Source organism: Camarhynchus parvulus, chromosome 23, assembly GCF_901933205.1.
Source record: "Camarhynchus parvulus chromosome 23, STF_HiC, whole genome shotgun sequence".
Lineage (NCBI taxonomy): Eukaryota > Metazoa > Chordata > Aves > Passeriformes > Thraupidae > Camarhynchus > Camarhynchus parvulus.
Genome location: NC_044593.1, coordinates 6,895,681 through 6,909,243, shown reverse-complemented (window position 1 = coordinate 6,909,243; position 13,563 = coordinate 6,895,681). Strand labels below are relative to the sequence as shown.

The 13,563-nt window shown below is 48.7% G+C and overlaps 1 protein-coding gene across 2 annotated transcripts in view; it reads left to right on the top strand.

Moving 5' to 3' along the window:
- LOC115912942 (CCN family member 2-like) overlaps positions 1–12,588 on the top strand; it is a 40,913-nt gene extending 28,325 nt beyond the window's left edge. For both annotated transcript variants that reach the window (XM_030964753.1, XM_030964754.1), the window contains 3 exons: positions 9,681–9,932; positions 11,746–11,954; positions 12,158–12,588. In XM_030964753.1, coding sequence (XP_030820613.1) covers positions 9,681–9,932; positions 11,746–11,954; positions 12,158–12,469 — 773 coding nt within the window. In that variant the 3' untranslated portion in view covers positions 12,470–12,588. The remainder of the gene's footprint in view (positions 1–9,680; positions 9,933–11,745; positions 11,955–12,157) is intronic.
- The last annotated feature ends 975 nt before the right edge of the window (positions 12,589–13,563 follow it).

Genomic DNA, 13,563 nt, shown 5'->3' with positions numbered 1-13,563 from the left:
CCCTGCAGCAGCTCTGCCTGGGCACTGCAGCTTCTTGCTTCGACGCGTGCGAGGGCTTTGGGCTGACTCTTCCCGGCTGACAGCTGCTCCCGAGTTTCCGAGGGGAGCTGGGCTGGGAGCAGAGTGATGCAAAGGTCCTGGGTACCTAAACCACACTGGGGGCTGCCCTGCGTGACCTGTGTCATCCACGGGTCTCAGAGCTCCTGGCACATGGGAATGGGTTTTGTTTCCTCCTACTCCTGGAAGCCAGAAATCGACCCTGGTCTAGAAGCGGGAGAAGAGAGCAGAGAGAGGGGAAGTCAGTGAGTTTGTCATTGCAAAGAGTAACAGTCTCATATCCCAATTCCTTCCCATCACCACTCTTCCCCAGCTATCACTGAATCCACCCATGTGCTCCCAAAAGCAGTGATCTCAAGGGGAAAATTAGACTGCATCATCTCCAGAGCAGGATTTCTGCCTGTTTTCCTGTTAATACAGGTTCTTGAGAGAGCAGCTGATTCCTCTGTGGACATTTGAGTGCTGTTTTCATGTCAGCAGCATCAGGAACGTCACTGCCATCAATAAATTGCTGTAAGTGCTTTTTGGCTCAGTGAAACTGGGTTCACAGAGCCCCTTGCAGGGCTTGTTGAGGTGAGAGAGGCAATCAGTTCCTGGTTGGTGAGGTTTCTTGGATTGCTCCTAGCAGTACTTAGTGTGTGCCAGCCCTTTTCCTGCCAAGAATGCGAACTGGGCTGCAGTCTAAGGGAAATAGCTGCCATTTAGGGTGGGTATCTTGATTCTTACTCTGGCTCAGCTGTGGCAGCACCACGTAGCTCATATAAACAATAACAAGTAATCCTACCACTGTGTCTCTTGGTTACCACTCTGAGACAGGTGATTTTCCCTAAACCTCAATGTCAAATGCTCAGAAATGTGAGTTTTTACTTTCTTTAAGCCTTAGGTTGGATTCAGTGACCTTTGGTGTCTTTTCCAACCTTAATGATTCTGTGATGCTTTGTGGATTAAGGCAGAAAATGAAAGCTGTTACTCCTCAATCTCTATTCTGTGTTGTTCAGAGGTAGGAGTAGCTCCAGGATTACTGTGAGTTGGTTGTGTTTAGGCTCATCCTGGGCAGGTGTCTGTATCCCTGTGCTCTGTCTGTGAAGGGGATCCCTGGTTCTTGTCTCTCCAAAGGAACTGTTATACTTGCTGCAGCAGCTGTAGGAAGGCATCTTTAGAGCCTGAGATGGAGAGAGAGCAAAGGTTATCCACAGTCATTTGGAGTTTGAAGGATGAATAGCTGTGTTTTGGCTGCTTAGTCTTGGAGCACTAAAAGAAGTAGCTGAGTGTTTATTATATCACCTCTACCTTGCAGCATTAACCCCTGACTCCCAAAGCTCTTTGCAAACACCCAGCTCAGCTCAAAATTGACCTTTTCCTGCCCTCTGAGTACAGTGGGATCAAAATGAGACCAAGCATATTTTGAAACATCCTCTTTGGTTTGGCTCCCTTAGCTGGTTCCCTGGGCTTCTGTAGACATTAGTCAGGAATGAGAAATCCAGACAGTGACACAAACGTGCTGCAGTGGTGGGAGCTCACGTTGCAGCGCTCATGCCTTCCAAAAGGTGCAGGGGAAGAGGTTTTATGTAAATATGAAGCAGGAAGAACATTCTCAGTTTTTCTTACCTGCAGGTAACTGGGTTTGATTTTGGCAGTTGGGAGGGAGCTTGTTCTGGCTTGTCAGCTGAGCAGACAGCTCTGGGGAGTCAGAGGTGGAGAACACAATGGAGTAGAGCAGAGCAGGGGAGTCCTCTGGTCTGAGTGTTGGCACTTCTGCTGTGGCTTGGCCATCACTCAGGGGTCCTGGAGGTCCCACAGCTTCACATGCAGTGTTTGTGATGGAAGCAAGAGCTGTCAGAAAAGCCAGGAGAGCCAACACTCCAGGCTTTAAAACCTTCTTAAATCCATGGCCTGATCTCTGGTTCTGTTCTGCTGCTCTCAGAGTTCACAGCAATGCTCTGCAAACCTCAGCAGAAGCCAGGTCAAGGTTGTCGTGAACTTGAAGTCAAGTGTGCGCCCAGTGAAGGCAGAAGTGAGTTTTGGGGCAACCCTTTCTGCAGAGGCATGGATGTGACAGCCTGGTCAGAGAGTGAGAAAACTAGATAAGTTTTCCCAGAATTGGCTTGTGAGACTTTAGGGAGCTGAAGATAAACAATGATAGCTTATTATTATAAACAACCTGCAGGTGGTGTTTTCCCACTCTCTGTTTTCCTGTTTTTTTCAATGATTGTTTATAAGAATGGCTAATTAACAAAACAGCTATCAGGTGAAATGTATTGATTATTGATCAATATGATCTATCTGTATTGGAACAGTGTATAAAAAGAGAGAATTCAAAGTAAAGTGAGGTGCTGTGCAAAGCAGCCTTCTGGTGAATCTGTGTCATTTCTTACTTGACAGTGACACAGATGGAAGAAAATGAAATATTCTCTGAGTTGAATCCCTCTGGACCCAGGTCAGTGGCAGGTTATGTGGAAATATTGCGCTTTGTGTTACCTTTGGGTCTGCAACAAAGCCCTGAATTCCAATCCTGGCAGTTCTTGGGAACGGTTTATGGAGTTCTTTGGGGCGGTTTTAGGGTAGTTCTTTGGGCAGAAGAACGAGAAGCAGCCCTTGGAAAGAATGCAGGGTGAAGGGTGCTCCATGCAAAACAAATATAATCCACTATTCAGCCTCTCTGAAAGAAAATTCAGTAATGGAGGGCTCAAGGAAGTTGGTTGAACATTGACTTTTTCCCACTTGAGAGCCTCCCTGGCCAGGCAGTTTTTCAGTGCTCTGGCTGCTGGGTGTGTGTGAGCCAAACCCCATTCCAGCTCATTCCCTCCTCTTCCAGGCCTTGGAGAGCAGCAGGAATTATAAATAGCTTGGGCTGACTTTGCTCAGCAATAAAACCAGCAAACAGGAGCCCCAACACCTCCTGGGCAATGGAGGGAGACACATCTGAGCTGACTAGTGGGAGCATCTGGGAGTATTTAGAAGGGTCCTGAAAATCATGATGAATTGGGCTTTTGAGCTGATGGCTGGGGGAGCTGAGGTACAGCATAGGTGGGTGCAAGGTCACCAGCTGGTCTCTGATGCAACAGAGATCTGAATCCAGATGTTCTCCTGCTGAAAAGCAGCTATGATACAATGAGGAAGTGAGGCTGCTGTGAACAGAAGGTAAAAGCAGGTGGGCTGGTTTATGTAGGTGAGTTATTAAGGAAATAACTAGTGCCAGCAATGATTAATGAGGGTGGGGAAAGAACCACAGAATTGTAGAGTCATGGAATGGTTTGGGTTGGAAGGGATCTTGAAAATCATCCAGTTCTATCCCCTTGTCATGGGCAGGGACACCTTCCACTAGACCTGGTTGCTCCAAGCCCTGTCCAACCTGGTCTTGGACATTTCCAGGGGTGAGACAACTCAGTTGGGTTTAAAGCTGTTGCATTGTCTTATCCCCAAAGAGCTTGGTTTGGTTTGCATTTCAGCAGGAGAACTATTTTGGGAATGTTTCTTTCTATGGCCTGTGGCTGACACTGCATTGGAAAATGCTTCTTATTATTTTTTCTTAAGTGCATGAATTATGTCTTAATATAGATCCCACATTAGGAATGCTTTGTCTCTTGTGTGGTCTCACACACCCACTCCAACTCACCTGGGACTAAATAACATGTTCCTTGGCATCTCCAGCAGCTGGAGCTGGAAAAAAGTAGGGAAGATTTCTGTATTTTTAGTTCTTTTAATGCACTTCAGCAGTTGAGAATTGATTCCTGGGACATGCCAGGTTCTGGTGAGTGGCTCGAGGACAGTCAGCTGGGAACAGCTGGGCTGCAGGCTGGAGAGGCTTGTTTCCAAAATACTTAGTGCTAGGAGTTATCCAGGAGAATTATGCTGATTCCTGCTGAGCAGGGAGTCTCTGGAAAGACTCACCCCTTGGGACCACCAGAGGCAATGGCTGGAGCTCTTTCAGGAGTGGTTTAGATGGATATCAGGAAAGGCTCTTCCCCCGGAGGGTGCTGGCACTGCCCAGGCTCCCCAGGGAATGGGCACGGCCCCGAGGCTGCCAGAGCTCCAGGAGCCTTTGGACAACACTCTCAGGCACAGGGTGGGATTGTTGGGGTGTCTGTGCAGGGACAGGGGTGGTACTCCATGATCCTTGTGGGTCCCTCCCGACTTGAGATATTCCATGACTTTGAGGGAATATTTAGCCTAATCCCAGTCCCACAGTGCTGTGTTGGTGACACAGCTGTACAAAGAAGGTTGCACATTCTGACCCCACATGAACTAAAGTCAGACCAACAGTAAAAATAGCTGGAAAATTTTTCCTACTCTGATTGGTGACAGACACAATATTCAAGGAAGCTATTTCACAAGTGAGGGCTGGATGGGATCTGAAAAGTGCAAACAGAGCCATAACAAGATATATTTTTTGACTTGTTCCAGGTGTGTGTGCCCCTCCCTGCTGCCCTCAAGGCTATTACCAGCTCAGCTGCTGCTCTCCTGGGGTGACAGCAGAGCTGTGAGGGGTCTGTCTTCCTCATTGTATGCTTCCCTCTCCACCCTGTTCATAGCAGTGCAGGATCCCAGGGTGTTTTGGTGGCATCATCCATGTGCCAGGGTTGTGTCAGACCTGGGTGGGAGCTGAGCTGTGTCCATAACAGTGGAGTGGTGCATGGAGCGGGACAAGGGGGAATTTGGATGGGCAGGATCTGAACAGTAAATGAGGCTGCAGCTGGCACTGATGTTTCTGAGGAGGTTTCAGAGGATCTCTAGAGACCACATGTTCTGCACTGTTCACAGTCAGGTTGTTACATCTTGCCCAAATCTGGGCACAGCCAGAGCTGAGCTGGTGTTCCTGCTCTGAGCTGATGCAGGATAGGGATGGCACACACTCAGTGACTGGGATGCTGGACCCATCTGGTTTTCCAGAGCAGGTAATCCTACTTCAGCTGGTCTCTGTTTGGTGTCTGAAGTGTCATGAAGCCAAAGGTGGGTTTCAAGGGCTGCCCAGTGAAGTGCTGCCAAAGGGGGGCATCTGTGCACTCACAAGGTCCCAAGGAAGGTTGGTTATGCTGCGCTCCTTGGAAAATGGAGAGGGCATATGTAATAAGGAAGAAAGTGTGAGATGCAGGGGACAAAATGAAACTTGCACACTTCTGGGCTGGTTTTCAGCATCCCCACAGTCCCACTGCCTGGCTTTGGGCAAGTCCTGTTGCTGTGCACATTGCTTTTTCAGCTTCCACTGGGTCTGATGCTGGTACAGAGGCTTTGATAGTTGTCCTGTGTAAAAGCTGGAATTCCTTGCTGTTAATGATTACTACTTTATTGCTTCCAGGGAGGGTGAGCTGTGCTGGGGACTCTGAGCTACTGCTTGTCCTGTTTGGTTTGGATCTGCTTCCAAGAGACATCTTTTTTTTTTTTCTTCCCCCTTGAGCTCCAGATGAAATAGGGATGAGGAAAACATGAGTCCTGTGAGTACTTGGGAGCTGCATACACCCCTCTACCCTTCTGGCTGGTCCCCTTCTCTTCTGGGGTATCTGTGCTTTCAGCAGAAACGTGTTTTTCCTCTCCCTGTCCAGCTGCCTTGCAATAGACTCATTCTCTCCATGGCTTTTTGCCTTCCAGGTAGAACCACAGGCCTGCATGTTCCCATGCCAGTGTCCCTCCCAACCTCTGCAGTGCCCTGTGGGTACCAGCCACATGTGGGATGCCTGTGGCTGCTGCAAGGTGTGTGCCCAGCAGCTGGGCGAGCTCTGCTCCTTGCACAGGCCCTGTGACCATCACAAGGGACTCTACTGTGACTTCTCAAAAATCCACAGAGGCAGTGGGATCTGCTTAGGTGAGAGCTGCAGGTTCTGTCCTTGTGTGTTTTTTCCGTGGTGCCTCCCCAGAACACCCATAGAATTTCCTTGGCGCTTCATCCAGTGCCATGCTGGGAGATCAGTGCCAGCCTGGGAGCAGCAGATCCCCTGGCACACACACAGCTGGCGTCTCACAGCTCCAGCAAGGTATGAGTGGGACTCTCCTGTGTCTTGTGACATCCTCAGGGGACATCCTCTACCCTTTGGGCAAATATCAGCACTCTGAGCTCTTACTGAAAGTACTTTCCTTGGAATATCCTACCCCAAATCCCTCTGCCTTGTGCCAGGGATGGGTGTTCTGCACTTGGCTGCTTCTGTGCAAGAGGCAAAGTGTATTTCTGGCCATAGCGTGTGGGTGGGAAGAGCTCAGTAGCTCCTTCACCACATTGTGTCTCTGTGGAACATGAGAATTCCAGAGCCAGGTAATGCAAATGCAGAAACTGCTTTCTCTCCCGACACCTCTTTTCAGCTAAAAAAGAAAAAAAAATTTTTTTTTTAGTAGTTCCTTCTGAAGCAAGCCAAAATTATTTTGGTCTAGAGGAAAATAAAGTATTTCTGCAACCTCCTGGTCTTTGTTTAAAAACAAGACTCCTCTGCCCCATCTCTGACCGGAGCCAACATTTTTTTCTTAAATTCAAGCTTTTCAAAATAGTCAGGAAGACCTAAGAGTTGGCAGTTTATTGTGAGTACTTAGGGAAATGTTTGGCCACAGCACTGGATGTCTCTGGAAATGATCCAGCACCAACCTGAGACAGAATCATAGTATCATGGAACAGTTTAGCTTGGAAAGGATCTTAAACCTCTTCTTGAGCCACTCCCTGCCATGGGTGGGGACACCTTCCACTATCCCAGTTTGCTCCAAGCCTTATCCAACCTGGCCTTGGACACTTCTAGGACTGAGGCAGCCACAGCTTCTCTGGGCACCCTGTGCCAGGGCCTCAACAGCCTCACAGGGAAGAATTTCTTCTCAATATCCCATTTATCCCTAGCCCTTGTCTAACTGAGTCTAACTTGTTGGTGTTCAGTCCTTCAAGAAGTTTTCACAAGTTGCTTCATTTTCATTCCCCAATTTGGGGAATTTTTGGAAGCCGTGGATTTTTGGAGCTCCTGGTACTTTCTGCAGACATTGAAACACCTGAGAGCTGAGGATTGAAGCCTAATAAGGCAGACACAGGTGTGATGACATCCAGCAGGTGTGAGCTGCATGCTGCCTCATTCCAAATGGGAATGAGGTGTCTGTTTGTGGAGGAAAGGTAGCAAAATCACAGGAATTATTTCCTCAGGAATGTGGGAGACACCATTTCAAAATCTCTCCATGAAACCTTGAAATCATTCTAATAAAGGTGCTTTGTATTCACCAGACATCCAGGTTTGATCCAAACATTGGAGTGAGAGTCCCAGATCCTGCTGTGGAGGAAATCAGACTTGCAGACACAACTATCCTTCCTGGTTTTAAATAAGAAATTAGGCTTTTCACAGCAAAAACTGCAGTGAACACAGGCCAGGATTTATTTCTAAAATGAGCTGAGGATTTGGGCCATAATATCCTTGGGTGGTGTTTTTATGATGTCCACATGGATCTGTTGGAAGATTTTGGAGGGATTTTGGAGGCGCTGAAGGAAGCTGGAGGAGTGAGTCAGAGGAAATGAAGGATCAATGTTTTGACTTAAATTTATCCAAATAAGCAGATGTGCTAGAAGGAGAAAGGAGCTGAGGTATCAAGAGAAAAGTGTCTCTGTTGAGACCAGTCTGTAGGCTGTATTGGGAAAGATGGGAAGGGAACCATCAGAGGGAAACTTATTTTATATTTGTGTAATATTATCACATTCCACATATTTCAGAGGAATCCTTTCCTTCCTGTGGAGACCTTGGAGTACCAGAAAGGTAGACAGGATCCTGTAGTAACTCTAAAGTAGGGGTCCTGCAGGTGATAGGGGGTGCAGGGAGCTGGTAGAGCTTTACAGAGCAGCTCTTTCAGCGGTGCCATATCCTCTGAGGAAAAGGGCAAAAAGTCTCCTTGGCTGGGCTTGGTGTTTGGGTGTGGGTGGTGCCAGCCAGAGCCAGAGAATAAAGAGCTGGATCACTTAACGGGTGCTGTCTTTTCGGAGCTTTAATGGGACCAGGTCAGAGGGAAAGGGAGGTCATGGAGGGCAATGAAGGGCACAACAGAGGGATTGAGTTTGGAAAACAAAATCAACCCCTGGAGCAGGCTGCTATTCTTTGGGAGGGGAGGGAGGATAGGGAACAGCCTGATCTGCCGTTGAGATGGAAGAGAGTGTTTAAAAATAAGTGTGAATGGTTATTGTATAGAAGTGAGGGTGGATGGATGGCTTCCACTTTGATGGGAAAGTGAGGATTTTGAAATGTCAGAGTTGGAGCACAGGAGTATTTTTATCCCAATGACATTGTAAAGAGTTGCAAGATGAGATGCAGGTCTTGATAGAAACAGTCCAGAAGGATTTGTGTCTCCTCAAGGGATAGGGATGGGATGGAAAGAGATTCTTACTCCTTGTTTGATTCAAACACTTTCTATCTGAAACAGTGTCCCTGGGCAAGCAGGACTTAGGGGAAAACAGATCAGGTTTCCTGGGAAGCCTCCACAAGCAGTCAAAAATCCTTCTTTTTGGTAACTTCCCCATAGAGGTTTGCATTTTTAAATTTTTTTTTTTTTTAAGATTCAGGATTGCAGAAAACAGCAGCTGCTGAAAACTGACCAAAATCAAGATTTCTGACTTGTGAAAACTCTGAGATTTCAACATTTAATTCAGGCTGAGAGAAAAAAATATATTAACTATATATATATATATATATATATATAGTATGTTTTTAAAAACCTCAAAATTTTCCATGACTCATTTAGAATACTCATTTGGCTGTGCCAAAACTTTCCCTTTCCATTATATCAAAATATTTCATCTTCATAGTATCAAAATAATTACTAGAGCAAAATGCTTCCCTCTGTGGGTACTATCCCACGAGTATTTTGGTTGAGCATAAAGGAAATCGTTCATGTCAAATGGTTCAGTTGGTTCTTCTTGAAAACATTCTTGATCTTAATCAGCTAAGAAATTTCTCCTGGAAAGCTTCCAGTGGGAAAGTTCTGGCTAATGCAGTCATAAGAACTTGGGAGCATTGTTGTGCCTGCAGAGTAAAGGTTCCTGCTCTGTGTCAGATATTGTTTCCTTTTTTTTGCCCATTTAAGTTTTATTGGGAAGGAGGCAGAGACTGGTAGGAGGTCTGGAGATGAGAGATCCAGAGATCAGAAAGGAGAGAACTGGAAAAAATTGAGGCTGGAAGGAGGAAGAGATTTGTGCATCATAGAGGGGCCAAAAAGGTCATCAGCCTGAAGTGTCATTTTCATTTGTAGGTACCATTTGCATGGGGGAACCAGCCGTTCTTAGAAGAGCGTTGCCTATTAGTATCCCAGGAGTACTGAGGAGCAAAGCCATGTTCACATGCCATGTCAGGAATGTCTTGCACAGCACCACTGACCTGTCACTCCAAGCTGGTTGGGAAGAACTCTGACAGAGAAACAGGTTCTTTACAGGCAGCGAAGACAAAATCATACTTAGTAGCTCATCCAGGTGGAAAAAAAAATTTTCTAGAGAATTTTGGGAGGACCAGCACTTCTGAAAAATCAGTGTCAAGAATAGCCTTGGGTCCAGGGAGGCAAATATGACATATCCAGCACTGGGCAAAGCAGGGGAGGATGGGCTGTGTCCCTCCTCAGGAGCTCTGTGTCCCCAAGGCAGGGCTTCAGCCTTCTGCTTACTCCTCATTCTCCTCCTCTTCCTCCCCTAGCTCATGCGGGTGCGACATGCGACCTGCTGGGCAAGATCTACCTCAATGGGGAGAGCTTCCAGCCCACATGCAAGCTGCAGTGCATCTGCATGGACGGGGCCATTGGCTGCATCCCGCTCTGCTCCGATGACCTGCGCCTGCCGTCCCCAGAGTGCCCCATGCCCCGGAGGGTGAAGTTCCACAACAAGTGCTGTGAGGAGTGGGTGTGTGAGGAGGGCAGCGAGGATAACCGCTTTGGAACAGCCATGGCAGGTCAGTGGGGCACGTGGCATGGGGCCGGGAGCTGTTTGCTGGGGAAGAGGGGTGGATTTGGAGCACTGACTGGTTTGGGGCTGGGGATGGCTTTGTGCATCATCGTGATGGGGGTGAGTACCAAGTGTTGGGTTCCAGAGCTAAACACTAGGTCCAGCACACCCAGCTGCTCTGTCACTCCCCTTCCCAGCTGGACAAGGGGGAGTGTAAGAACCATGTCTGGACGGGCTGTTTGGGTCCAATCCAGCTAGCTACAGACCTTAGCCCACATGAGCTTACGTCGATGAAAGCAAAAGACTGGAAGTGCTCTTCTCCACATGGAGATGAATGTCCTCTGCTTATTGACTTGGAGGACACGCCTCAGACTCAGGCAACCCCCAAGATGGGAAAGAGGGTGTTGCCTGATGGCGGGAGACTTTTATACCCGGGAAATGGGGGCGGAGGAAGAGGACCACGTGTGACGGTGGTCACAAGGGTTTTTGGGTGAAGGAAGAGACGAGATCCTTGACTCCATTATCAGAAGACTTGATTTATTATTTTATGATATATACATATACTATAACTATACTAAAAACAAAGGAGAGTTTCCAGAAGCTGCTAAGCTACCTAAGAATAGAAAAGTAAAAAATGATAACAAACCCCACTCTCTCAGACTGTGTCCGAGAGAGCTCTCAGTTCTGGATTGGCCATTATTTCTAAACATCCAAGATGGGCCAATCCAGACTGACCTGTTGCATTCTACAGCAGCAGATAACCCATTGTTTATGTGTATCTCTGAGGCCACAGATTCTCAGAAGGAAAAATCCTAAGGAAAGGATTTTTCACAAAGAGAATGTCTGTGACAGACCACGGCCAATGGGATACCAGTGAGGAGTGGTGAGGGGACACATAAACAAGGGGAGAGACCACCCGGGCTGACACTGGCGGGGAGGGGGAGAGGAAGACCATGTGGTCATAGGATACAAATCATGTGAATGTGAACAGTGCAAATTACCAAACACCCAGTGCAAACAACTAAATAACCACTTAGTGCAATACAACAGGGGAGAAAATAAATGGAAAGTGACTTGTAGGTTGAGATAAAGGAAAAGTGAAAGTTTGCATGTGCACAAGCAAAGAGAAAAAGAATAGATTTATTCTTCCCATCATCAAGTGGCATCCAGCCACTTCCTAGGAAGCAGGACTTCAGCACATGGAGCAGTTGCACCAGAAGGCAAACATTGTGAATAGCAATTTCCCCCTCCCCCTCTTCCTCCTCCTTTTCTTAGCTTTTATATCTGACCTGACATCATACAGTCTGGAATATCCCTGTGGTGAATTTGGGTCAGCTGTCTTGGCTGTGTCCACTCCCAGGATCTTGCCCACTCACAGCCCCTTGATCTTGTGGGGGGGGAGGGAATGTTGGAGAGACATCACTGATGCTGTGCCAACCCTGCCCAGCAGTAGCCAAAAACACCGGTGTGTTACCAACGCCTTTCCAGCTCCCACTGCAGAGCACAGCGCTGGAATGGCTGCTCTGGGAACATCAACTCTAGCTCAGCCAGACCCAATACAAAGTGAAACCTCAGTGGTGCTATGGGAAAGCTTCTATGTCCTGAAGTGTCCCAGCAGACCTGTCTGGAGCTGGGCTATGTAGGAAATGGCCCCTGCCCACCTGCATCCCCTTCCTGCTGAGAGGCCAAGCATCTCATGGGATGGGCCAGACCTTTACTGATGTTCCTGAAGTGTTAAACTGAGTTGGGAGCAGCCATGGAGCTGCCACTCTTTGTCCAAAGCCCTGAGACTTGCCTTGTGTCTCTTCCTCATGGCTCAGTTTTCAGGAAGGATCCAGCTCACAGGCCAGAGCTGAACAACCTGCAGGAGAACTGCCTGGTGCAGACCACAGAGTGGAGCACATGCTCCCAGAGCTGCGGAATGGGCATCTCCACCCGTGTGACCAACAACAACCCCCAGTGCCGCCTGGAGAAGGAGACCCGGCTCTGCATGGTCCGGCCCTGTGACTTCTCCATGGAGAAAACTAAGGTACGGTGAGGTATGGTGCTGGAAGATAGGGGACACAGCACCCCAAATGCTGGGGACAGCCTTGGGAATGATCCTGGCTCACAGGATCCTGGCTCTATGCTTCCACTTCCTCTGTGTCCCATTGCCCAGTGATGGGGTCAGAGCACAGGCCTCAGTGCATCTTTCCTGTCATGTCCATGGTAATTCATCTGCTTTCTCCCTAGAAGGGGAAGAAGTGTGTGCAGACCCCAAAGCAGCGCCAGAGCCTCCACTTTGAGTTTTCAGGATGCACCAGCACCCGATCCTACCGGCCCCGGTTCTGTGGCAGCTGCTCGGACGGGCGCTGCTGCACCCCATTCCTGACCAGCACCGTGGAGGTGGAGTTCCACTGCCCTGAGGGGGACTTCTTCCAGCGAAAAATGATGTTCATCAAGATGTGTTCCTGCCACTATGACTGTCCCCGAGACAACGACATCTTCCTGGCCACATATCACCGTTGGATGATCGGAGACCACGTCAAGATAGAGCAGCAATAGCCCTGCCTTGCCAGATCTGAGGTGTGCAGGAGGGCTCTGCAGTGCTTTCGTGGCTGTGTCCTGGCCAATGCAGCCTCTGCCCCTTCTGTGAGGGGCTGTGCCTTCCACAGCAGCACCACCAGCGGTCCCTGTGGTTTTCCCAATGAGCCAAGGGAGGAGCTGCAGGTGCTTCCAGCCCCCTGACCCCCATGCACAGTGTGCAAAGGTCAGTGAAGGAACCAGAAACAGGCTTGAGCTGCAAACTTGATCTGTATTCCTGCTGGCCAGAAGAGAGAGTGGTTCAAGATCATGTGGCTCCCGCCTGTCTCCAGCCCAGAGCACAATTCCTGATTCAGACCCCGAGAATTCTTCCAGCATTAACTGGGGGTAGACCAGGCTGCCAGACCAAGGTGTGTCCCCTGAAGGTGCTGCTCTGAGCAGCTTTTAGTGCCTTGATGAACATTCATAGAACCATGGAGTGGTTTGGGTTGAAAGGCACTTTAAAGCTCATCTTGTTTCAACCCCCTGTCATGGATGGGGACACCTTCCACTAACCCAGGCTGCCCCAAGCCCTGTACAACCTGGCCTTGGACACTTCCAGGAGTGGGGATGGGGCAGCCACAGCTTCTCTGGGCAACCTGCGGCAGGGCCTCACCAGCCTCACAGGGAGGAATTTCTTCAGAAATGGTTCTGGGGTGGGAGAGGGACTGGACCACACAAGCTCACACATGCACAGTGAGGCTGCAACTGTTTCAGCTCTGGAGTCTTTGCTCTGGATGTTTGTAAGTAGGAGGAACACTTTTCAGCTCCAGTCTCCCTGGTGATTTTAAGGTACTGGCAATAGAAATCTTCCTATTTGTAAATGGAGCAGATCCCATCTGGAGTTACTAGGGCAGTGCCATGGGGAGCTGTTGGCACTGGTATCTCCAGCAGTGGGATTTCCTCCTGGCCACAGACTTGGCAGAGTCTCTCTGCCCAGAGAGGACCCCATTGCCAGCCCATAGGTCCAGGAAAGGCCACCAGCAGCCAGTGCCAGTGGTATGTCCAGCAGCATGTTGGCAGCTTTGTGGGACTGCTAAGATCTTGTCAGGTGTGGAAAAATCTTCTGATTTTTA